This window comes from Talpa occidentalis, unplaced genomic scaffold, assembly GCF_014898055.3.
Source record: "Talpa occidentalis isolate TD23 unplaced genomic scaffold, MPIMG_talOcc4v2.1 talOcc4.9, whole genome shotgun sequence".
In the NCBI taxonomy this organism is placed as follows: Eukaryota; Metazoa; Chordata; class Mammalia; order Eulipotyphla; family Talpidae; genus Talpa; species Talpa occidentalis.
This window is the reverse complement of record NW_023605305.1, coordinates 73,306,523-73,332,218: the sequence shown is the minus strand read 5'-3', so window position 1 is coordinate 73,332,218 and position 25,696 is coordinate 73,306,523. Positions and strand designations below refer to the sequence as shown.

The following is a 25,696-nucleotide window of genomic DNA, read 5'->3' as shown; positions in this document are numbered from 1 at the left end:
ACCAATGGAGGCAGGAGGAAGTGGACTGCTTTTTAACTACTGTCTACATGATTTCTGAGGTGCTGTAACCAGGGGCTGAAGTCAAAGACTTATAGGTGGCACCCTCTGGAGGGGGTTGCTGGTGAGAATGAATAGCCCCAGGGAAAATACGAACAACTATTTGTAGGGGTGGAAATTCTGATAAGAAATATAAGGGACTGCAGAAGCAGACCTTGGAGTTCATCATTCGAAATTTCAGTGATTTTGGATCTTGAGCAATTCTAGGGTCAGGCATTTCTGCCCCCACAATACCAATCTTCCAGAAGGTCATTGAGGACCTCTGAAGGATGTGGACAGGCTTCCAGGAGCCAAGCTCAGAGAAGAAAAGCTCAAAGGCTTTGCAGGAAGCTGAGCTATAGAAACTGTTTCCAGCTTTGCAGGATGTTACATCCTGGCAGGCAAAGACCTGGAGCCAGATGACTTGATGAGCTGTGTGAATGTGAGCTGTCATTCATCTGCTACAGCTTCTGTTTCTAGTGTCAGTTGTCTGGTGTTCTGCTGGCACATCTCAGCATTTCCTGTGTCTATATCCTGCTACATCTTCTGCTTTCATCGAGAGATGGATCCCAGACTATTCTGTGGCTGCCGTGTTCTCCAGGACTCAGTGGCAGGAAGACACCATCTTGGGAGCCTTCTGTTTAGGACTTTAAAAACACTGGACACTACTCAAGTGAGGTAAGCAGCCATTTGTGACCTCATTGACTCTTTGTTTTCCCTTGTTTGTTAAATAAATCCCGCTATTGTTCTCTGAACCTGAGTAGTCTTGCAATTGTGTGCATAGGTGAAGAACTCAGGCAGTGACTGGTAAACTATTTGGGAAGTGTACTTGGCCAGTTTTAGTGCCCTTGCTGCCCTGTATCAGTGTCAGTAGGACTATGTTCCATTTGCAGACAGCAGTAACTGGCTCATTGGTGCACCTCCTTCTAACTTAAATCCACTCCCTCACTTTTGTTTTCTAAAATCACTTCCTAATAAACTACCTTCCCACAGGCCCTTGTCCTTGGTCTACTTTGAGACCAGCTTATATCATCTGGGCTGCTTTCAACGCTGTCTTCAGGGCTGAGAGGGATTCTTAAATTGAGAGAATATGTTCTGAGTGTCTATTTTCCTCTAACGAGTCCTTATTGTTGTGATTTTCCTGTAATAGTTCCTTCTTCTTATTTTTCTTGCCCTGGGACCAGTAAGGGGAACTTGGCTGTTTTGAATGCATACCATGTGCCAATGGAGCTCTGTGCTATACACTTTACATACAATTTTCCTACAATCCTCATTACAGCCCATGATATCAACTCCAAGTCTCGATGAGCAAATTGAGACCTAGAAGAGTTAGGAACCGTAAATTTCAAAAGCAGAGAAAAGTAGAGTTTTTAAAATAAACTGTTTATACCTCTGAGATCATTTCCAAGGTACCCTACTGCCTCTCCAGAAAACAGAAGAGACAAAGAAGCTCATAAGAAAGTGGATGAGAGTGAACTTAAATTGGAGGATTCCATACGAGTAACTGCCATGCAATCATTCCAGGCCAGGTAGGTTCATTGTCAGTTCTCGTAGGTGAAAAGAGAATTTGGAGACTTCAGTGGATTTTGAAATCCTTTAATGCTGACATAGGGGACCATATACACAGGCAGGCAGAGAAAGACAATAAGAGACTCCAACTCTGAGATAGACAGAATAGCAACTCCACTGCCTAGCTCCCTTTACACCATCAAGAGCCCATAGTCACACAACCGATACTTTGTTGCAAACACAGGGCCCACCTGTTGCTTACTAGATGTCCAAATGTAAAACATAGCATTGCAAAGTGCGAGTTGTCTGTTGTGTGGAAGGTGAAAAATAACCTGATTTTAACTCATTTTCCTTACATTAAGATGGATTTTGTTATGGAATACATTTTCAAATGCCTTTGTTTCATTTTTTTAGATTTGTTCATCAGAACACAGAAGTATAGATGCTAGTATAGAACCTGAGCAGGTAAATTGTGAGCACAGCTGGCTGAAACTTTTACACATAGGCAATGATTTTACAGACATCTACTTTCCAGTTCCTCTGGGATTTTAATAAATTAGTAAACATTCTGTACAAGAGGTATTCATGGTGATGGTAAGGGGAAAGAAAATCATGTACATGCCAAGAATATGCCAAGTTCCAACTTATCCCTCACTCAGAGATCCGGATGCCTTCCCCTCATGCTAGGCTACATAACAAGCATTTCTAACTCATCATGTCCACAACTGGGAACATTGTCTTTTTCCAAAATGTTCTAAGAAATGCCTCCTTTAAACAACCACCCAACTCAAAACTGGGTGATCTACTGAAGGGCATCCCTTCCTAAACCACATTCATGTGCAACAAATATTTAATTTATTTACCTTAACAACTCTGTCTCCTGGGTCCTCTCTTCAGCACCAAGCTCACATTTTTCTTGGCTATCATCATAGTCACTACAGTGCTCAAAAACTTTATTTTACCAATGTATCTCAAGTAAAAGCCAAGAAGCAGCTATAAAACCCAGGGAAATTCAGACAACAAATATACCACCACCCTGTGTTGTAATCAATTAGCTAAAGAACTTAAATAATTAATCAATAAGAAGGGGACAAAAAGAATTGAGTCTAGATTACTTACCTGACCCCAGTTTGATGAGACTAAGAACCAAAGTGAGCACAAAGGCCATAGGTTTGTCCTGTAATTTCATCTCATTCTGTGGAAACAGATGACAGGATGGATAGGTGAATGGATGAGTTAGAGAGAAGAGGAATCAGTCCAGCTGTCTGAGTAGCAGGAGTCATGGAGAGATTCAGTGTGAACTGACAGCAAATTATTGTTCTTTTTCAAGTCTCCTTAACACAGAAAATGGCTGTGTGTTAGGAGAAGAGGGACTCTGGACTTTGGAACAATTCATTCATTAGCGGGCCATAAACATTTATCTCAAACTAGGAAGCAAAGATAAAAGGGGGAGGTTCAGACTAGAAGGAGGTTTTATCCTGGGTGAGAACTGTCTCCTGGGAATATGGCTTGGGAAAGTGAGATGTAGGGATATTTTCAAGTCCAGTCTGAGTAGGTTCAACTGTATAGGGGAGAGGGCCTGGGGATCTCATCCTAAAAGAGAGATTGTTGCAGCAAAATAGGTTATGAGGCAAACAGGTGATATTTCACAAGGAGTAGCCAAGAGCAGGTGAAACCAACATTTCCTGGCACATTCTGGAGTAATTGTACCTTGCCCCTCCCTTTCTTGAGTTGGATGCCTGGAGTCTAATAGTGAGGCTAGATTGAGAAGAACTTGCTAGAATGAAAAAGGGCTGTAATTTCCAAGGATCTAAAGTACTGGTAAAACTTGAGCATATATCATGTATGGATAAAAGGCAAAAACCCATGCACTCAATCATTCATTTATACATTGAGTCAGGGCCCCACAATCAGAGATTATGAAATTTTTTCAAGCATGGAAATTCACAAAGTAACCACTTACCAAAACAGAAAGCATATTTTTATAGATACCATAGCAAAAAATAAATTCTCCAACCCTAATGCAATTTACGTATGAAAAAGACAACTTAAAAACTTAGGAAATCCTATATATTTAGAAATCTTTAACAGCACAGTTTTAAGTTACTCATGTGTCCAAAAAGAAGTCAAAATAGAAGTTAGAGACTATTTCATATAGAACACAAATGAAAATATTATATTTAGGCTAACATCCAAAACAGTTTTGACACCAAATGATAACAAGGATGTGGCACAGTAGGAATTCTCAAGGCACAACCACTATAGATGATAGTTCAGCAGGTTTTTTTCAAAACTAAATATATCCCTTGTATATGATCAAACAATAACACTTTATGGAGTTAATTTAAAAAATTACACACAAAAACCTGTTTGAATATTTATCGCACCTTTATTCATTATTGCCAAAACATGCAAGCAATTAGCGTGACCTTCAATAGATGAACAAAAAACTAAATTGTGTTACATCCTTGCATGCATATTTATTTACAACAAAGTAAAATTTTTCTACAGTAAAAGACAAAGGACTCTAAATCCTCAAAAAAAAACATATAGAAGAAAATTAAATGAAAATTGGTGCATGCAGGCACTTTGATGTTACATGCTGCATGATTCCAACTACATGGATTCATGATAAAGTGAAAATTATGGGGAAGTGAAAATTTCTGTGGTTTCCAGAGCTTTCAAGGAAAAGTGTGGGTGAGAGATATGAATATGTGGGTCACAGGATATTTTTAGGGCAATGAATGTATTCTCTATGATGCTATAAATGATGGACTAAATGTTTTTCAGAACCCATAGAATGTACAACCAAGAGTGAACACTATTGTAAATTATACACTGTGGGTGATGAGGGATACTCTTTTTTTTTTTAATTTTTATTTTTTACATCATTGTTCATTTTTAAACAATATTTGCTTCCCCAACCCCCTCAGGTGTAGTCCCCATAGAATTTCCTTCCCCAATGCACCCGGGCACCATCACTTCGTGCCCTGTGCTCCTCCTTCCCTCCCTCCGATCCCTCTCCCTCTGCAGGATGTCTCTGATTTATAATTGTCTGTTTTTGTTTTGTTGTGTTTTGTACTGTTATTATTTTGTTACACTGATGTCTTATTTTATATCAGAATGATGTTTGCCACATAAACTGTGTTTGGAAACTTTCCCTCTTTGTTTTTGGAAGAGTTTGAGAAGGTATTAGTCCATCTCTGAAGATTTGGTATAACTCACTTATGAAACTCTCTGAGCCCAGACCTTTGTTTCATGGCAACTTTTGATTGCTGTTTCAATTTCCTTGTTTGTGATTGATCTGTTCAGTTTTTGTATTTCTTCCTGATTCAGTATTGGAAGTTTGTAAATTTTTAAGGTTTTCTGCATTTCCTCTTGGTTATCCAATAGGTTGGCATATAAATGTTCACAGTTCTCTCTTACGATCCTTTGTATTTCTCTAGTATAATTTCTACTCTAATTTCTGATTCAATTTATTAGATTTTCTTCCCTTTTTTTCTCATTGAGTTTAGCTAGAGGTTTATCTATTTTGTTAATTGAAAAAATAAACCAGTTTTTTATTTAATTGATCCTTTGGATTGTCTTTCTGACTTTTATTCCATTTATTTGTTATCTGAATTTTATTATTTCCTTTCTTCTTCTGGATATTGATTTCATTGTTCTTCTTTTATAACATCTTGTGGTGAGAGGTAAGATGGTTTATTTTGGCTCTTTCTTGTTTCTTGATGTGGGCCTTATTGTCATATGCTTTACTCTTTTACCACTTTTGCCATGTCTCCTAGGTTCTGATAATTTGTGTCTTCATTTTCATTCACCTCCAGGTATTTTAAAATATCTTCACTGATTTCCTCTCTTATATATTACTAATTCAGAGGTGTGTTGTTTAATTTCCATACAGTAGCAATTTTTCTTCTTGTGATTGATTTTTATCTTGCTACCATCATTATCAGAGAAGATACTTGGTATGATTTCAATATTCATGAATTTATTGATTTTTGTAGTGATCTGGCATGTACTCTAGCCTGGTGAATATTCCATGTGCACTTGGTATTCAGCTTTTGGGAGTGCAGTGTCCTAAAAATGCCCGTTAAGCCTATGTAGTTTTATTCCTTATTTAAGGCTCTTGTTTCCTTGTTTATTTTCTGTTGGTTGATGTGTTCTTTGGTGAAAGTATGTTTTTGATACTCCCTACAATTTATTGTGTTACTTTAAATGTCTTTTTTCAGATTTGATAACGGTTGCCTTACATATTTTGAAGTTCCTTTGTTTGGCATAGACATATCGATTAGTCTTTGTCTTTCTGACATATTAATCCTTTAATTGTTATATAGTGTCTTTTCTGTTTCTTGTTACCCTTTGTAGCTGGAATTCTATTTTATCTTCTATAACATGGCTTTTCCTGTCTTTTTTCTGGACCCATTTGCCTGTAGGATTGCTTCACAATCTTTTATTTTAAATTTATGTTTATCTTTGGAATTTAGATGAGTCTCCTGGAAACAACAAAAAGTTGAGTCTTGTGTTTTGATGCAATTGTCCACTCTATGTCTTTTGATTGATGAATTCACTCCATTTATATTTTGGATGATTACTTATATATGATAATTTGTTATTGCCATTTTGTCTTTAGTTTTCTGGTTCTATTTAATTCCATGTTCGTTTTTATTTTTGCGGAAGTTTCTCTTTGATTTAGGTAGAACACAGACCAGAGGTTGTGTGCTGATGGGAGAAGATATAATGGGCATTCTCCCAGTCTCTCGGAAGCCTATAGTCTAGAGTCCCTGCCCAGAAATCTATGCATAAATAATCATACAGTGCTGTGCTTTACTCTGCAATAGAACTAGAAGGCACCTGTGCTTACAATTTCTTTGTTAGCACTGGCCAGAGATCATTGTGTGGAAGGTGGAGCTTTATACATGTCCCAGCCTCTGGAAAGCCCACAGTCTAGAACGCTTGTGCCAAAGTCTATGTATATACCATGGCTATGCTTTCCCCACTGAGGCTAAGCAGTTTCCGTTGCCTACAACTTCTTAATGAACTTAGGACAGATGTGATATGTAGATGGGAGGGAAAATGGTTGGTATGCCCTAAGCTTCTGGGATCCCCAAGGTCCATAAGTCTCATTCCAAAATATCTATGCATGATATTCTGCATAGTGTCCTTGAGCAAGCCATTAAGGAGACAAAGATTGCTGTGGCCTCCTGCAGTCTCCTTGCAAGTGCAGACCTAAGGTCTTATGGGACATAGGTAAAGGTTAAGTGTCTTCTCAGGCTCCCCAGAGTAGTCAGAGATACTCTGAGAGTCCAGAGATCATGCCATGGATAAGCTTGTGGCTCTCTACGCTGCCCAGTCCAGTCCCCTGTCACCTGGGTCTCTCATGTTAAATTGTTAAACAGGCCATTCTTTCAAAAAATTATGCTCTCTCCTCTCCAGGCCAGGGAGAGCTTGGGAGACTGTTAGAGGAAGGCCTGATAGCCCTCTCAGTGAACTGAGAACAATACACAACTGAAAGAAAACAAGTCTTGAGAGCTCAACAATAACGACATGAAAAAAATTTTATGCTTGAGATATGAAGAATTCAAAATTACCATAATTTAAAAAGTCAAAGAATTGAAAAACCAGATCAGAGTTATAAGGGAAGATACAGAAAAAGAAAAGAAAGCCATGAGAAAAAATGAAGGAACTGCATGATGTTAAAAGATCAATGGAGGAGGTAAAAAAAAAAATGGGAAAAGCCATGAAAATAGAATAGATGAAATAGAAAAATGAATCATACTCTTGAAGATACAGATACAAAGAAAGCCAAAAAAGTAAAGGGATGACATATATAAAGGGAAAAGAATGAAGAAACACTTTGAAAATTCTCTGACACCATGAGGAAAAGAAATATGAATCATAGGGATCCTAGGAGAAGAGAGAAGCAAAGGAACTGAGAAAGTATTCACAGAAATAATTGAAGAGAACTACCCAAACTTGAAGAAGGAGATGAAAGTAGACATACAAAAAGCCAGAAGAACACCAAACTACCATGACGAAAGGAAAACTACAGCAACACACATAGTAATAAAGCTTCCAAGAGTCCAAGACAAAGAAAAAATAATGAAGTTGATGAGGAGAAAGAAACAGATAACTTATAAAGAAGTAGGCTGACTTCAGACTTATCTGAAGAAACACTATGGACAAGAAGAGAATGGAACAACATATTTAAAAAAAAAACTCCAAGACAAGAACACTTTATCCTTTAATGCTCTCCTTCCTTTATGAGGAAAAAATAAAAACCTTCTTGGACAAACAAAATCTTCAGAAATCCACTACTATTATAGCCTCACTCCAAGAAATACTACAAGAGACTTAAAACCTAAACCAAGAGAAGAATGAACAGGAAGGGCTGAAAAAGGTACTGCATAGAACCACAAAACAATCATTAAAACGGCACTAACAGACTTTTGTGTATCAATAATCACCCTAAATGTTAATGGACCAAACTCACCAATGAAAAGACAGAGCATCCTGATTTAAAAAACAAAATCCAAACTTCCACTACCTCCAGGAAACACACTTAACTGCTAAAGATAAGCAAAGATTTAAAGTAAGGGTTTGAAAACATTTCTACAAGCAAATGGACCCCAAAAGAAGACAGGTACAGCCATACTTATATAAGATAAAATAGACTTCAAAGTAAAAATAGTGACAAAAGACACCAAAGGACACTATTGAATGATCAAGGGGACAATACACCAGAAAGACATAACACTCATCCATATATATTCACCAAATGAAGGAACACCAAAATACATTAGACAATTACCATCAGCTTTGAAAAGAAAATTGGAGAAAATATATGAGTGGTAGGAGACATCAACACCCCGCTTTCTTTTTTTTTCTTTTGTTTTGTTTTGGCATGTAGTTTTATTTTATTTTATTGTGGCAATATTGGTTTACAGAATTGTATATGCTTCAGAGGTATAGGATCACACCTCTTTATTTTTTTAATTTAAATTTTAATTTTATACTCCCCATACAATTACAACACCCTTATTTTGACCCCAACCCTCCTTTCCCCGCCCTCCACCCCCCCATAGAGTGTCACTGATTCATAGTAGTTTGTTGATTTTGATATTTTCTTTCTTATAGTTATTCATTTTCCTGGTCCCTTATTTAAGTTTTCTAGATTCCTGCTATGAGTGAGACCATCCAGTATTTTTCTTTTTCTTTCTGGCTTATTTTGCTGAGCATGATCCCTTCCATCTCCATCCATGTTGCTGCAAATTACATGTGTTTATCTTTTTTGAATGCTGAGTAATATTTCATGGTGTATATATACCACATCTTCTTGATCCAGTCATCTATTTTTGGGCATTTGGGTTGTTTCCAAAGCTTAGCTATTGTAAATAGTGCGGCTATAAACAGGGGTGCAGGTGCTCTTTGAAATTAATGTTTCTGTGTCCTTTGGGTAAATACCTAACAGTGGAATTGCTGGATCATATGGAAGCTCTATGTTTAGTAGGTCAAGAAATCTCCACACAGGACCTCCCTGGTGGCCCAGTGGTTGGGCGCTGGGTTGCGAAGATGCCTGCAGCCTCTGCAGCACCGGGTTCGATCTCCAGCTGCTCCCTGGCCACTAGAGGAGGGTCCCACATGGCGCGCAGACCTCTCCTGCTGCCCACAGCTCCCCTCAGCAGTGTACTTCAGTCCTTCTGCCTGCTCTGCTCCCTGCTCTGGCTCTGGTGAATTCTCTCACCCTCCAGCACTTCTGACTGTACCCAGTGCTTGTATAAATAAATAAATAAATCTTAAAAAAAAATCTCTACACAGCTCTCCATAGTGGTTGGACCAGTTTGCACTCCCACCAACAGTGCAGGAGAGTTCTTTTTTCTCCACATCCTCGCCAACATTTGTTATTGCTAGATTTTTTTTAATATGTGCCATTCTCACTGGTGTAAGTAGTATCTCATTGTAGTTTTGATTTGCATTTCCCTGATTACAAGTGATGTTGAACATTTTTTCATATGCCTGTTGGCCATTTGTATTTCCTCTTCAGAGAAGTTTCTTTTTAGCTCTTCTGCCCATTTTTTGACTGGATTATTTTCTTTGTTGTTGTTGAGTCTCATCGGCTCTTTGTAGATTTTTGTGAGCAGTCCTTTGTCATTAGTGTTGTGTGCAAAAATGTTCTCCCAGTCGGTGGGGTTTCTCTTTGTTTTGGTTATTGTTTCTTTTGCTGTGCAGAAGCTCTTTAATTTGATGTAGTCCCAGCTGTTTATCTTTGCCTTCACTATCACTGCTTTGGGTGATGTGTCTGTAAAGATGTCTTTGATGTGCATATCATGTAGTGTTTCGTCTATATTTCCTTCTATGCATTTTATGGTTTCAGGTCTTATGTCTAGTTATTTAATCCATTTTGAGTTGGTTTTTGTGCATGGTGTTAGGTAGTAGTCAAGCTTCATTCTTTTGCATGTAGCGACCCAGTTTTCCCAGCACCATTTATTGAACAAACTTTCTTTGTTCCAATGCATATTCTTTGCTCCTTTGTCAAAGATTAGTTGACCATAAATCTGTGGGTTTATTTCTGGATTTTCTATTTGATTCCATTGGTCTGCGTGTCTGTTCTTGTCTCAATACCATGCAGTTTTGATGATTATGGCTTTGTAGTATAGTTTGAAGTCTAGGAGTGTGATGCCTCCATCCCCTTCTCTTTTTTTTTTTTTCAGAAGATCTTTGGCTATTCAGGGTTTTTGGTGATTCCATATGAATTTCATCAATAATTGTTCTATTTCTTTGAAGAATGACATTGAAATTTTTATTGAAATAGCATTGAAAAGCAATAGATTGCTTTGGGGAGGATGGCCATTTTAATAATGTTGATTCTTCCAATCCATGAGCAGGGGATGTCTTTCCATTTCTTTGTGTCTTCTTCTATTTCTTTTAACAGTGTTTTATAGTTTTCTTTGTATAGGTACTTTACCTTTTTTGTTAGATTTATTCCCAAGTATTTGATTTTTTTTTCGTTTTGATAATAAAAGGGATGGGTTTTTTTGATTTCTTCTTCTTCAGATTTATTGTTTGTGTCCTATGAACTTTTTTTTTAATGGGAGATCTTACCCACAGCGTTTCCTTGCCGCCATGTTGATCTGCTATCCACCAACACCCCACTTTCTTCAAAGACAACTCAACAAGACAGAACTTAAACAAGGACAAAATAGCCCTAAATCAAGATCTGGACCCCATGGACCAAATACTCATCTGTAGGACAGTGCACCACCCCCCCTTCAAACCAAATACATAATTTTCTCAAGTTCACATAGATCATCCTCCAGGATCAACCACATATGAGATTACAAGACAAACATCAACAAATACATGAAGATTGAAAACATCACATATCTTCACTGACCATAAAGCCATCAAACTAGAAATTAACTATAAAAGGAAAGCAAGGAGCTTCCCTATAACATGGAGACTGAACAACATACTACTAAAAGAACAGAGGTTTATAGGGAAATCAAATAAGAAATTAAAAATACATTGAGACAAAAGGCAATAAAGACACAACTTTTCAGAATATATGGGACTCAGCAAAAATGGTCTTAAGAGGAAAGTATGTAACAATACAGGTCCATATAGAGTAGGAAGAAATAACCCAAATTTTTCCTCCGATCTTGAAGAACTAGAAAAAGAACAACAAAAATAAGTAGGATCATAATTAAGGAGAAGAAATTACAGCAGACACAGTAGAAATCCAGAGGATAATTGGAGATCATTATAAACATTTATATGCAAACAAGTTCAACAATCTAGATGAGATGGACAAATTCATAGAACTATACAATAATTCAAAGTTGAACAAAGAAATAGAAAACTAAAACAAACCAATTACAAGCAGTGAAATTGAAACAGTAACCAAAATCCTTTCCAAAAATAAAAGCCCATGACTACGTGGTTTCAAAAATGAATTCTACCAAATGTTAAAGATGGTGCCTATCCTACAAAAACTAAAAAAATTGGGGCCTCCCTGATGGCGCAGGCAGTTGAGCACAGCGCTCTGAAGCTATCCACAATCTCTGCAGTGCCGGTTTGATCCCCACCAGCCTCAGAGCAACCCACATGGCAAGCAGACCTCTCCTGTCTTGCCCGCTGCTCCCCTCAGCAGTGTATTTTGTCAGTCTGCCTGTTCTGTTTTCCGCTCTGTCTCTGCTGAATCCTCTCACCCTCCTGTGCATCTGGACTGTACCCTTGCTCTTGTATAAATAAAATAAATCTTAAAAAAAAACCAAAAAATTGGAAAGAAAGGAACACTATTAAATATATTTTATAAAGCCAACATTACAGTAGTACTCAAACTAAAGAAAGAACATAAAAAAGAAAAATCGTCAATAAAACATTAGCAAATTGTATCCAAAAATGCATCAAAAGCATTATATACCATGACTGAGTGGAATTTACCCCAGGGACACAAGGATGATTCAACATCCAAAAATCAATTTATATAATTCAACACATCAACAAAAAGAAAAAGAAAAAATCATATAATCATATCAATATATGCTGAGTAAGTATCTGATGAAGTACAACATCCATTTCATGATGAAGGCCCTTGAAACTCTTGGAATAGAAGGAACTCTTGGAATAGAAGCAAATGAATATCAAACTTAGATGAAACCATGAAAGGCCCTGAAAAGCTACAATAATCTTGAAAGAAAAGAAGAAAAATGGAGACATCACACTTTCTGACTTCAAACAGAAAAACTATAAAGGAAAACCAATCAGGCTGTCATCAGACTTCTCCAAAGAATCATTACGGGCAAGAAGAGAATGGAGCAACATATTTAATAAACTCCAAGTTAACAAATGTCAACCAAAAATACTTTACACTCAAAGCTCTCCTTCCTCTATGAAGGAAAAATGACTGTCTCAGAAAAACAGAATCTACAGAAATATATTACTACTAAACCCAACTCCAAAAAAATATTATAAGAAGCCTTAAAGCCAAAACAAACAGGAGAATAAATAGGAAAAACATAATAAGGTAGGGACTAGAGTCACAAACAACAGATAAAATGCCAAATACAGATGCCAATGTATCAATATTAACTCTAAATGCAAATGGACTAAACTCATCAATGAAAAGACACAGTCGCAGACTGAATTAAAAAACAACCTTCTGCTGTCTCCAGGAAACACATTTAACTATAAAAGATAAACATAGACAGAAAATAAAATAATCATAATTTACAAATAATATTATAAAAATTATACATATTAAGTTTCATATAATTATAGAACAGTCATATCAGTATTAACATTTGATATAAAGATTTTTCCTTATGTGAAAATGCTCCTCATATGTTTCAATGTACCCAAATGACCCAATTTGTTTAATATATTTTTCCATAAAGAGAGCAAGTTTATGGGATGTCTTAGGAATCCTTTGAAAGTTCTCATTTTTCCTTTTAATTTATCAAAAACTTTATTTTAAACACACCTAGACTTCATGGATCTGGGAAAGTGCTGTCCCCAAAGCCAGAGGTGAGCTGAAAAGCCCCCACAAGCCAAACACTATCTGGCCACCAGTCAGTTCCCAGAAGGGGATCCAGTCACTGCTGGGGCAGACTGTGGGCACAGGGAAGTGCTCTCCCAACTCGTCATTTTAGATCAGGGACCTTTTGTGTCCCTCCAGAACTCCCAAATAAAGAAGGAGGAGATTCTCTGTGAGAGTGACCACTAACATATTTATAGTACCACTGCCCTGCTGGAATTCTGGCATAACAAGTTTTGACTGGATTGGACCACCAGTTTCTGACAATCCAAATCAGACTGAATAGAAGCCAGCAGTACCAGCTACACAGTGTCCCTATGCATAGGACAAATTAGAAAACAAGCAGCAGGGAGAAGAAAAACTGCAAGCAATTAAGCAAGTCCTCAAGGAAAAGACACACCACAAAAAGAAAATCACCCACTAGAATGCAACAACAATGAGTTGGAAGAACTTCTGAGCCTTCCAGATAGAGAATTTAAAATTGCCATGATTAAAAAACTGAAAGCACTCATAAAGGAAAACAATGATAAGGGAAAGATAATCAACAATCACAAGATGGAAATTGAGTCCCTAAGGAGGGAAGTAAAAGAAATGCAGGAGATCAGAAGATTAATGGAGAAGCTAAAGAACTCTGGGAAAAGCAGTGAAAGCAGAATGGATGAAATGGAAGAATGAATAAGTACTCTCAAATACACAAAAATAAAAAGAACCAAAATAGAAAAGGAAAGAGAAGTACCAAGGAAAAAGAAAGAAGAAAGACTTTGGGAACTATCAGATTCCATGAGGAAAGGAAATATAAGAGTTATAGGAATCCCAGAAGGAGAAGAGAGAGACATAGAAACAGAGAAAATATTCAAGGAAATAACTGAAGAGAACTTCCCAAACATGAAGAACGAGCTGAAAAGAGACATACAAGAAGCAAGAACACCAAACTTCCATAATGGAAGGGAAAATATAGCAAGACACATAATAGTAAAGCTCCCAAGAATCCAAGACAAGTAAAAAAATGAAGCTGACAATAGGGAAGAAACATGTAACATACAAAGGAAAACCAATAAGGCTGACATCAGACTTCTCCAAAGAAACACTACAGGCAAAGAGAGAGTGGAGGGACATAGTCAACAGACTCCAAGACAACAAATGCCAACCAAGAATACTCTATCCCACAAAGCTTTCCTTCCTCTATGAAGAAAGAATAAGTACCTCCCAAACAAACAGAAACTCCAGAATTTCATTACAACTAAACCCCCACTCCAAAAAAATACTAGAAGGAATCCTAAAGCCAGAATCAACAGAGGGATGAATAATAACAAAACAAGAACAAAAAAAATATTTAAAAAGAAACAGAAAAGACAAACAAAATGGCAAATATAGATGCTAATATATCAATATTACTCTAAATGTAAACAGACACAGACTAAACTCTTCAATAAAAAGACACAGAGTTGCAGGCTGGATTAAGAAACAAAACCCAACCTTATGCTGTCTCCAGGAAACATATTTAGCTACAAAAGATAAAAATAGACTGAAAGTAAAAGTATGGAAAACAATCCTACAAGCAAATGGACCAAAAAAGAAGGCAGGAACACCTATACTTATATCTGATAAACAGATTTCAGACTCAAAAAGGCAAAAAGAGACCCCCACAGTCACTACATTATGATCAGAGGGACAGTACTTCAAGATGAAATAACGCACACTAACATATACTCACCTAATGAAGAAGCACCAAAATATATCAGACAACTAGTATCATCTCTGAAAACAGACATCAAACACATATGTAGTAGGAGATTTCAACATACCACTATCGACAATGGATAGATCAATGAGACAAAAAATAAGTAAGGACACTAAAGTTCTAAATAAGGATCCAGAGCTCATGGGCTTAACAGACATCTATAGGACATTAACCCCAAAAAAATCTGAGTACATATTTTTCTCAAGCACACACAGATCATTCTCCAGGATCGATCACATGCTGGGACACAAGACAAACATCAGCAGATACAACCAAGATTGAAATCATACCAACCATCTTCTCTGACCATGAAGGCATCAAACTAGAAATTAACCATAAAAAAGAAGGCAAGGAACTCACCTACATCATGGAGATTGAAACCCACACTATTGGAAGGCTACTGGACTAATGAGAAGATCAAAGAAGAAATTAAAAATACTTTTGAGTTGAATGACAATGGGGACACCAATTTCCTAAATGTATGTGATACAGCAAAAGCAGTAATAAGAGGAAAATATATAGCAATACAGGCTCACATCAAGAAACAAGAAAGAACTCAAAGAAAAAAACCTGATCTCAAATCTCAAAGAACTAGAAAAAGAATGACGAAAAAAACCTAAAACCAGTAGAACAGAAGTAATAAAAAAATCAAAGCAGAAGTAAATGAAATCGAAACTAAAAAACAATCCAAAAGATCAATGTAAACAAAAGTTGGTTCTTTGAAAAAAATAAATAAAATAGACAAACCCCTAGCCAGGCTCACAAAGGAAAAAAGAGAGAAAGCACAAAGAAATATGATCACAAATGAAAGAGGAGAAATCACAACAAATACTGTAGAAATCAAAAGGTGCTGGGCACCAGCCTTCGGCAAAATGTTGTGTCAGGGGTTCCTGAAAGGATGAGACGGCCTAGGCGACATGTTAGGGGCTAAAGGGAAGGGGATTAAGGAGACACTGATACTGGATGGGGTGCAAGTATATTCTTCTGCTGAGAGACTCAGCAGGTCTTTATTTATTCATTTTTAGTAATCAGAAAAATTACATCATCATGTGCAAAGCAGAAACAATTAGTGTATTTTATTCCCATGTACTACTGGCTCCTATGGGTCTCAGCTAGATGGTAGCCTTCAAGGTTAATAGATAAAAAACCAAACCTAACACTAAAACTTATTATTTCAGCTAGACAATTACCTAAGACAGTTGATAGCCGCCAGTACATCCCTATCAGCCAAAGTCTAAGCATCAAAAGACTCTTTTATTGATATGGCCTTCAGCCAGAGATCACTTGCTTTTCAGCTATCAGAACTTTTTTTTACCTAGAAACTTTTTAACACAGTTAACTACATTAAAAACTTTTCTAAGAAACTTCTAAAAACAAAAGGGGGACTTCTAAAAAAGCAAAAAAAAAGGACTTACTATAATAGTTGTGCTGGATTGCTTGTCAGGCATGTACAATAAATAGTCTCCCATTGTCAAGTGGGCCAAATTGTTTAATAACTAATTTCTAAACAGATAATTTTCCATGCCATTTACTTGCAGTATACTGATACATATAATTTATTGCGTAATGCACTTTTTGAGAAATTTTTCTCTCTTTATGACCAAGAACAAAAAACGAAGGGATGATAAATCTTCAGCCCCATGGTGTGAGGCACAAGGAATCTTTAACCCCACAGTGTGAGGCTTTTTAGCTTCAACCCCATGGTGTGAGACCCTTTTTCTTAGCTGCTTGCCAGTGTCTTATCTGGCTGGAGCATCAAGTTCCCCTGCAGCAAACAGGATAACCGAAACTACTAGGAACAGTTATATGCAATCAACCTCAACAATCTAAACAAGATGGACAAATTCATACAACTCTACAATCACCCAAAGCTAGATAAAGAAGAAATAGAACACCTAAACAGACCAATTACAAGCAGTGAAATTGAAATGGTAATCAAAACCCTCCCCAAAAACAAAATCCAAGGACCAGATGGATTTACAAATGAATTCTACCAAACATTCAGAAACGAATTAGTGCCTATCCTTCACAAACTCTTTCAAAAAATTGAGAAGAAAGGGACAATACCAAACACGTTCTATGAAGCCAAAATTATACTAACACCAAAACCAAACAAGGACAACACAAAAAAAGAAAACTACAGGCCAATCTCTCTAATGAACACTGAAGCAAAAATCCTATATAAAATTTTAGCATCATAATCCAACAATGTATCCATAAGATAATTCACCATGACCAAGTTGGATTTATTCCAGGGACAAAATGAGGGTTCAATATCTGAAAATCAATCAATGTAATCCAATACATCAACAAAAAGAAATATAAAAACCATATGATAATATCAATAGATGCTGAGAAAGCTTTCCACAAAGTACAACACCCATTTATGATAAAGGCCCTTGTAATTCTCAGGATACAAGGAACATACTTCAACATTATAAAGGCCATGTATGACAAGCCCATAGCCAATATCATTTTCAATGGTAAAAAGTTAAAAGCATTTCCATTAAGATCTGGAACAAGACAAAGATGTCCACTCTCACCACTGCTTTGCAATATAATACTGGAAGTCCTAGCCAGAGCAATAAAAGAGGAGGAAGACATACAAGGAAACCAAATTGGGAAGGAAGAAGTCAAACTATCACTATTTGCAGATGATATGATAGTATACATGGAGAACTGCAAAATCTCCACAGAAAAACTAATTAAACTAATCAATCATTTAGGATAGTGGCAGGATACAAAATTAACACCAAAAAAAAACAGTAGCCTTGGGAATCCCTGGTGGCACAAGGGGTTAAGCACTGCACTATGAAGCAATCTGCAGCCTCCACAACACGTGTTCAATCCCTGGACAGCCAGGGAGCAACCCACATGGCATGGCAGACCTCTCCTGTCTTGCCCGCTGCTCCCCTCAGCAGTGTATTTTGGTCAATCTGCCTGTTCTGTTCCCCACCTGTCTTGGTGAATCTTCTCACCCCCTACACCTCTCACCCCCTATACCTTCTCACCCCCTACACCTCTGGCCTGTACCCCAGCTCTTGTATGCATAAATAAATAAATCTTTAAAAAAAATCAGTTGCCTTCCTATATAAAAAAAATAAATCTAAAGAAGAATTAATAAAAAAAAAAACCCATCCCTTTTATGATTGAAAAAAAAAATCAAATACTTGGAAATAAACCTAACAAAAGAGGTAAAGGACCTATACAAAGAAAACTATAAAACACCGTTAAAAGAAATAGAAGACACAAAGAAATGGAAAGACAGCCCCTGCTCATGGATTGGAAGAATTAACATTATTAAAATAGCCATCCAACCAAAAGCAATTTACAGATTCAATGCTATTCCAATAAAAATTTCAATGACATTCTTCAAAGAAATAGAGCAAATATTGATGAAATTCATACGTAATCACAAAAAACCCTGAATAGCCAAAGCTCTCCTGGAAAAAAAGAAGGGAATGGATGCATCACACTCCCAGATTTCAAACTATATTATGAAGCCATAATAATCAAAACTGCATGATATTGGAATAAGAACAGACACCTGGACCAATGGAACCAAATAGAAAATCCAGAAATAAACCCACACATTTATAGTCAACTATTATTTGACAAAGGAGCAAAGAATATGCAATGGAGCCAAGAAAGTTTGTTCAATAAATGGTGCTGGGAAAACTGGGTCGCTACATGCAAAAGGATGAAGCTTGATTACTACTTCACTCCATGCAAAATAACCAACTCAAAATGGATTAAAGAACTACACATAAGACTTGAAACCATAAATTATATAGAAGAGAATATAGGTGTAACATTACATGACATGCACTCCAAAAATATCTTTACAGAGACATCACCCAAAGCAGTGATAGTGAAGGCAAAGATAAACATATGGGACTACATCAAATTAAAGAGCTTCTGCACAGCAAAAGAGACATTATCCAAAACAAAAAGAAACCCCATTAATTGGGAGGAAAAAATTTTGCACACAACACTAATGACAAAGGACTGATCACAAAAATCTACAAAGAGCTGATGAGACTCAACAAAAACAAAGTAAATAATTCAGTCAAAAAATGGGCAGAAGAGCTTAAAAGAAACTTCTCCAAAGAGGAAATGCAAATGGCCAACAGGCATATGAAAAAATGTTCAACATCACTTGTAAACAGGGAAATGCAAATCAAAACTACCATGAGATACCATCTTACACCAGTGAGAATGGCACATATTAAAAAAACTAGCAACAACAAATGTTGGCGAGGGTGTGGAGAAAAAGGAACTCTCCTGCACTGTTGGTGGGAGTGCAAACTGGTCCAACCACTATGGAGAGCTGTGTGGAGATTTCTGGACCTACTAAACATAGAGCTTCCATATGATCCAGCAATTCCACTCCTAGGTATTTACCCAAAGGACACAGAAACATCAATTCCAAAGAGCACCTGCACCCCTATGTTTATAGCAGCACTGTTTACAATAGCTAAGCTTTGGAAACAGCCCAAATGCCCAAAAATAGATGACTGGATCAAGAAGATGTGGTACATATACACCATGGAATATTACTCAACATTCAAAAAAGATAAACACATGCAATTTGCAGCAACATGGATGGCGCTGGAAGGGATCATGCTCAGTGAAATAAGCCAAAAAGAAAAAGAAAAATACCGGATGGTCTCACTCATAGCAGGAATCTAGAAAACTTAAATAAGGGACCAGGAAAATGAATAACTATAAGAAAGTGACAATCAAAATCAACAAAAACTATGAACCAGAGACACTTTTTGGGGGTTGGGGGGCGGGAGGGGAGGGATTGGGGTCAGAATGGGGGGGTTGCAATTGTATGGGGAATATAAAAATAAAATTCATTAATTTAAAAAAAAATGTAGCTTAAAAGATATTTAGACTTTATATAAGTCTTTAACCCATGAAGGACACAAAGTCTCTAAGGACAAATTATAGACTACCATACCAAACATAAAATATTTAAAACATTTTATTGTAGGTCAAAGATTAAAGTAGACAAGAAAGCCTAAGCATTTTTTGTCCTTTTCCATAACCAGAAACCAGGAGATAATCAGAGTAATTCTGGATTCTAAACTTTTCACAGATAGCTAAGTTTTTGCATCTCTTAATACATTGTGTGATTAAAGAAACTTTGCATTGAAATTAGGAAACAGAATAGGCTTTTAGGACACTTACCAGAGCACTACCAATATGCCCTCCCAAATTAAGACATACTAAATATGGCTTTTCTTTTCTTCTGTGGGTTTCAGAACTGTCTATTATAGCCTCTTAATCACACCCATGGAGACAAGCAAAGAACAATAGCCTGTCATAGTAAAGGATTAGACTCTACAGCCCAGGGCATGCTTATATTCCAGCCACCTCACTTCTCTTAAACAACCAGAGAAATGGGGAACCCTCTGTGCATTATGCTCATGCTGTACTGGCCCTTCTTAGTTCATATCACATCCAACATATGTCTTCCAGTTTACTAACCCAATATAAAACCCAATTAATGAGTAACCCTACTCCAAATGTATTACTTGAAACCTTGTTAATGTATTACCAAAGCAAGAAAAAGATCATGACTGCTTGGTTGGAACTATGAAAGGAAACAAAATAAAATATGAACAAAATCTGGGCAAAGAGAGAACATAGATAAAGAAGAGACCTGCAAAAGAACAATGATATAAATTTTTTTTTTTTAAAGTTGAGAAAAAAGCCTTATCATCAGCCATCTGCTGTCAGTGTGAATCACAATCTGAAGCTTGAAACTTCTTCCCTGGAGAAACCCACAGGCAGCTGACAAAAAGACATTTCTTTTATGATAAAATCTTTATCTCCTAAATTCTTACATTTTCACATGCAAATTACCTATCAGAGGTCACAATTTAAGGTATGCATATTACCCTCTCTACGTAATGCATATGGTCCTTTAATGGAAAACATATTCCCACAAAGATTAGTTCTTTGTTTCTGCCATATGCTTGCACACTCCTTGCTGGAATGTAAATCAAGCCCTTGCTGGGGTGGGGGAGCTGAACAAGCCACTGGTTGGGACCCCTTTCCGCTTAGCTTCTCTTCAGGGTTAATCCAAATTTTGACTTCTGAAAATAAATATTTTCCTCCATACAGAGCTGCATATTATTAACTTAACACAACCAATCATTTACTTTTATCCCACATAGATTTAAAGGAGATCCCAAATTGTAACAGTGTAATCCCCATAGAAAGGGGAGGCTCCCTGCCCCACCTGAGGAAGGGTGGAACTGAGCAGCCAGGAGAAATTAAAAAGGATTTAGGAAAGAAGGCTGAAAGGAGAAAAGATTTGAGGAGGCACGTGCAGCAGAGAGACATGTGAAGAAGAAGCCTCGCTTGCTTCTCAGTCTTGGACTTGCACCAGGGATTTGGGGGACATGGAAGGAGACACTTGGAAGAGACAAAGACATGGGTGAGAGATCCATGGGGAGACCAACAGCAGCAGCCTTTATCTTGACTTGTACATTGACTTTCAGTCTTTTCTTTCAGACTTGCCTGGCCCCTTCTACCCCTTTCCAAAGTTCCCCACCAGAAGGTGCCTTAGACTTGTGAATAATTTTGGTGCCTTAATGGCTTTGCTTTGGGCCAACCCTGTTTGGTTGGGCATTTACCCACAGGGGATGGGTACGTTTGATGTTTTTATTGGAAACTATTACCCTTTCTTCTCTTTTCCTTTATTGCACACTAATTCTATTAAATTTCTTTTCAGTTAAAGTTCTTAAGCACTAAGAGTGTGTTTTGTCTTTATGCAGTGGATGGCAGCACCTATTTAAAGAGTGTTCAAGGTTTGGGGTTCCCAGGGTGCCCCTCAGCCTGCCTGCTAACATTTTGACAACCCAAATTTAGTTCTCTATACAGATGGTCCTTACTAAAAGGTTGATTCACGAAAATAACAAGCTGAATACACTGTAGCCTCTTCCTCTAAGGTTACTGAAGCAGCTTTCTTGCCCCAAGCCACATAGGCACAGCAAGATGAACCCATAACTCTCACAACCTGAAACTTAGCAGCTGACAGAACTGCTAATGCCTATATCGCAGTCAATATGCCTTTGGAGTAGCACACAATTTCAGTATGTTGTGGAAACTAAGAGAATTTGTAGTCATTTCTAGATAGCTGATTAACAATTTGAAACAGGTAATTGACTTACTAGATGCTATATTAAAACTATTGCCTGAATTTATCTTTTTGATTGCTGAATAATATTCCATTGTGTATATATACAACATCTTCTTGATCCAGTCATCTATTTTTGTGTATTTGGGTTGTTTCCAGGTTTTACCTATTGTAAATAGTGCTGCAATAAACATAGGTGTGCAGCTGCTCTTTTGAATCACTGTTTTTGTGTCCTTTGGGTAGATCCCTAGAAGTGGAATTGCCAGATCATATAGTAGCTCCATTTGCAGCAACGTGGATGGAGCTAGAAGGAATTATGCTCAGTGAAGTAAGCCAGAAGGAAAAAGAAAAAAATATCGGATGGTTTCACTTATAACAGGAATATAGGAGAACCAAATAAAATATCAGTATAAAAAAATAATAACAGTACAAAACACAACAAAACAAAAAAAGACAAATATAAACCAGAGACATAATGCAGGGGATGAGGAGGGAAAGGGATCAGAGGGAGGGAGGAGCACAGGGGACTGAGATGATGGTGCACTGGTTCCTTGGGGAAGGAAATTCTATAGGGACTCAATCTGAGGGGGTGGGGGGAAGCAAATATTGTCTAAAAAAATGTAAAAAATGATAAATGTTAAAATAAAAAAAGTAATCAATGTTCAGATTAAAACTTATCAGAAATATGAAAAAAAACTATTGCCTGAAATAATTACCACAGTGAAACGAATTTAAAATTTAGTAAAAGAGAAACTCATTAAAAAGTTTGTTCAGGCTGATAGCCCTACGCCCAAGAGACAATATCAGAATTTTATGAATTATTGATCTCCTAATTAGAGGTCTAGTCTTCAGTTTATATAAGTAAATTACATGTACCTGTACATAAATTTTCCTTATAGACAAAGGAAGACTACCTACTTAATGTCAGGACATCATTTAATAGAGTTAAAACTTAGCCTATGAACTTTGCTCCCTGAATAATTCTGGGAGATACAAAATAGATAAGAAAGGGAAACTGATAGAGTTGTCATGAATCCTGGCCACTGGTCCATGTTACCAATAGACAGCTATCAAGAATTACAGGAAATGAGGAAACCACAAACAGAATCAGACAGGACACCTATGCTGAAGGCCCACTGAAACCTGATATCCCAGCATGTAGAAAACAGCAGAGACTGACTCCCCCAGTCATGAAAAATCTGAGAAAACAGGTTATAAAGGAAGCCAAGACCCCTCTTCCCTCTTCTTGCACAGACATCTCCCATCTCCCCCTTGCTCTCTTCTCTGCCTTTTCTGTTCTCCAGTCTGTCTCTAGTGAATTCTTAAACCCTAGCAGAAGCACAGTCCAGCAATGTAGCAGAGTGCTTTCAGACTCAGGGTCTTACCACTCAAAAGCAAAATGTGATTGATCCCAGATATCTTTTGAAATCCAGAAAAAGGTATCCTTCAAGTCCTATACTGAGTATACATTTTTCTCAAGTGCGCACAGATCATTCTCCAGAATAGATCACATATAGGAATGCACCCACTTCGTGGAGCTTGAAATCCATACTACTGGAAGACCACTGGATTAAAGAGGAGATCAAAGAAGAAATTAAAAAATACTTTGAGTTAAATGACAAGTAGGATACCACTTTCCAGAATGCATGGGACACAGCAAAAGCAGTAATAAGAGGAAAGTTTATAGCAATATAGGCTCACATCAAAAAACAAGAAAGAACTCAAAGAAACAGCCTAATCTACATCTCAAATAATTAGAAAAAGAACAACAACAACAACAACAGAAGAAAAAATGAAATAATAAAAATCAAAATAGAAATACACAAAATAGAAATTAAAAAACAGTCCAAAAGATCAATGAAACCAAAAGTTTGTTCTTTAAAAAAGAAAAAAAAGGAAAACCTCTAGCCAAGCTCACAAAGAAAAATGGTAAAAATGCAAATAAATAGCATCACAAATTAAAGAGGAGAAATTACAACAGACATAGCAGAAATCAAAAGAATAATCAGTGATTACTATGAACATTTATATGCAAACAAGTTCAACAATCCAGAAGAGATGGATAAATTCCTAGAATGATATAACCATCCAAAGCTAAAGAAGAAATAGAACACCTAAACAGATTAATTACAAGAAGCAAAATTGAGGCAGTTATCAAACACTCCCCCAAAACAAAATCCCAGGACCAGCTTCACAAATGAATTCTACCAAATGTTCAGAAGTGAATTAGTGTCTATACTGATAAACTCTTTCAAAAAAGTGAAAAAGAAGGACTGCTACCAAATATGTTTTATGAAGCCAACATTACACTAATACCAAAACCAAACAAAGACAACACAAAAATAAAACTACAGGCCAATCTCGCTAATGAACACTGATGCAAAAATCCTCAACAAAATCCATGCCAACAGATTCCAACAATGCATCAAAGAAATAATACACCACAATCAAGTGGGATTTATTCCAGGGGCACAAGGATGGTTCAACATCTGAAAATCAATTCATGTAATCCAACACATCAACAAAAAGAAAAACCATGTAATCATATAAATAGATGCTGAGAAAGCATTTGACAAAGTGCAACATACGTTTATGATGAAGGGAACATACCTTAAAAATATAAATGCCATATATAACAAACCTACAGCCAATGTTATTCTCAATGGTGAAAATCTAAAAGACTTTCCTTTAAGATCAGGAACAAGGCAAGGATATCCTCTCTCACCACTGCTTTTCATTATAATACTGGAAGTCCTAGCCAGAGCAATAAGACAAGAAAAAGACATACAAGGAATCCAAATAGGGAAAAGAAGTAAAACTACCACTATTTGCATACGATATGATAATATACATAGAGAACTCTAAAAACTCCACAGAAAAACTAATCAAAATAATCAACCAGTTTAGTAAATTAGCAGGATACAATATCAACATACAAAAATCAGTAGCCTTCCTATATACAAACAAACAATCTGAAGAAGAAGAAATCAAGAAAACCATCCCTTTTATAATTGAAACAAAAAAAATCAAATACTTGGGAATAAATTTAATGAAAGAGGGGAAGGACCTATACCAAGAAAATTATAAAACATTGTTAAAAGAAATAGAAGAAGACACAAAGAAATGGAGAGATATCCAGACATGAATGGACAAATTCCAGACATAAACTGGAAGAATTAACATTACCATGGTCACATCATACCAAAAGCAATGTGCAGATTCAATGCTATTCCAATAAAAATCTCAATGACATTCTTCAAAGAAATAGAACAAATATTGCTGAATTTCACATGGAGCCACAAAAAAAAAAAAAAAAACCCTCGAATAGCCAAAACTCTCCTGACCAAAAGGAAGGATAATGGAGGTATCACACGCCCAGACTTTAAACTACACTACAAAGCCATAATAATTAAAACTGTATGGTACTGGAATGAAAACAGTAACAGAGGCCATGGAATCAAATAGAAAACCTGGAAATAAACCCACATATTTATGGACAACTAATCCTTAAAGGAGCAAAGACTATGCAATGGAATATGGACAGTTTGTTCAATAAATGGTGCTGGGAAAACTGGACTACCACATACAAAAGAATGAAACTAGACCACTATCTCACACCATGCACAAAAATCAACTCAAAATGGATAAAAGAACTGAACATAAGACCTTTAACCATAAAATATATAGAAGAAAACATAGGTAAAACACTACAAGACATACCTCT

The 25,696-nt window shown here is 36.7% G+C and overlaps 1 protein-coding gene across 1 annotated transcript in view; it reads right to left on the bottom strand.

Annotated features, from left to right (window-relative positions):
• The window catches only part of BTNL8 (butyrophilin like 8), a 38,616-nt gene extending 35,903 nt beyond the window's left edge, over positions 1-2,713 (bottom strand). The window contains exon 1 of the mRNA XM_037499619.1: positions 2,665-2,713. Within this exon, the coding sequence (XP_037355516.1) occupies positions 2,665-2,713 (49 nt within the window). The remainder of the gene's footprint in view (positions 1-2,664) is intronic.
• Between the last annotated feature and the right edge of the window lie 22,983 nt (positions 2,714-25,696).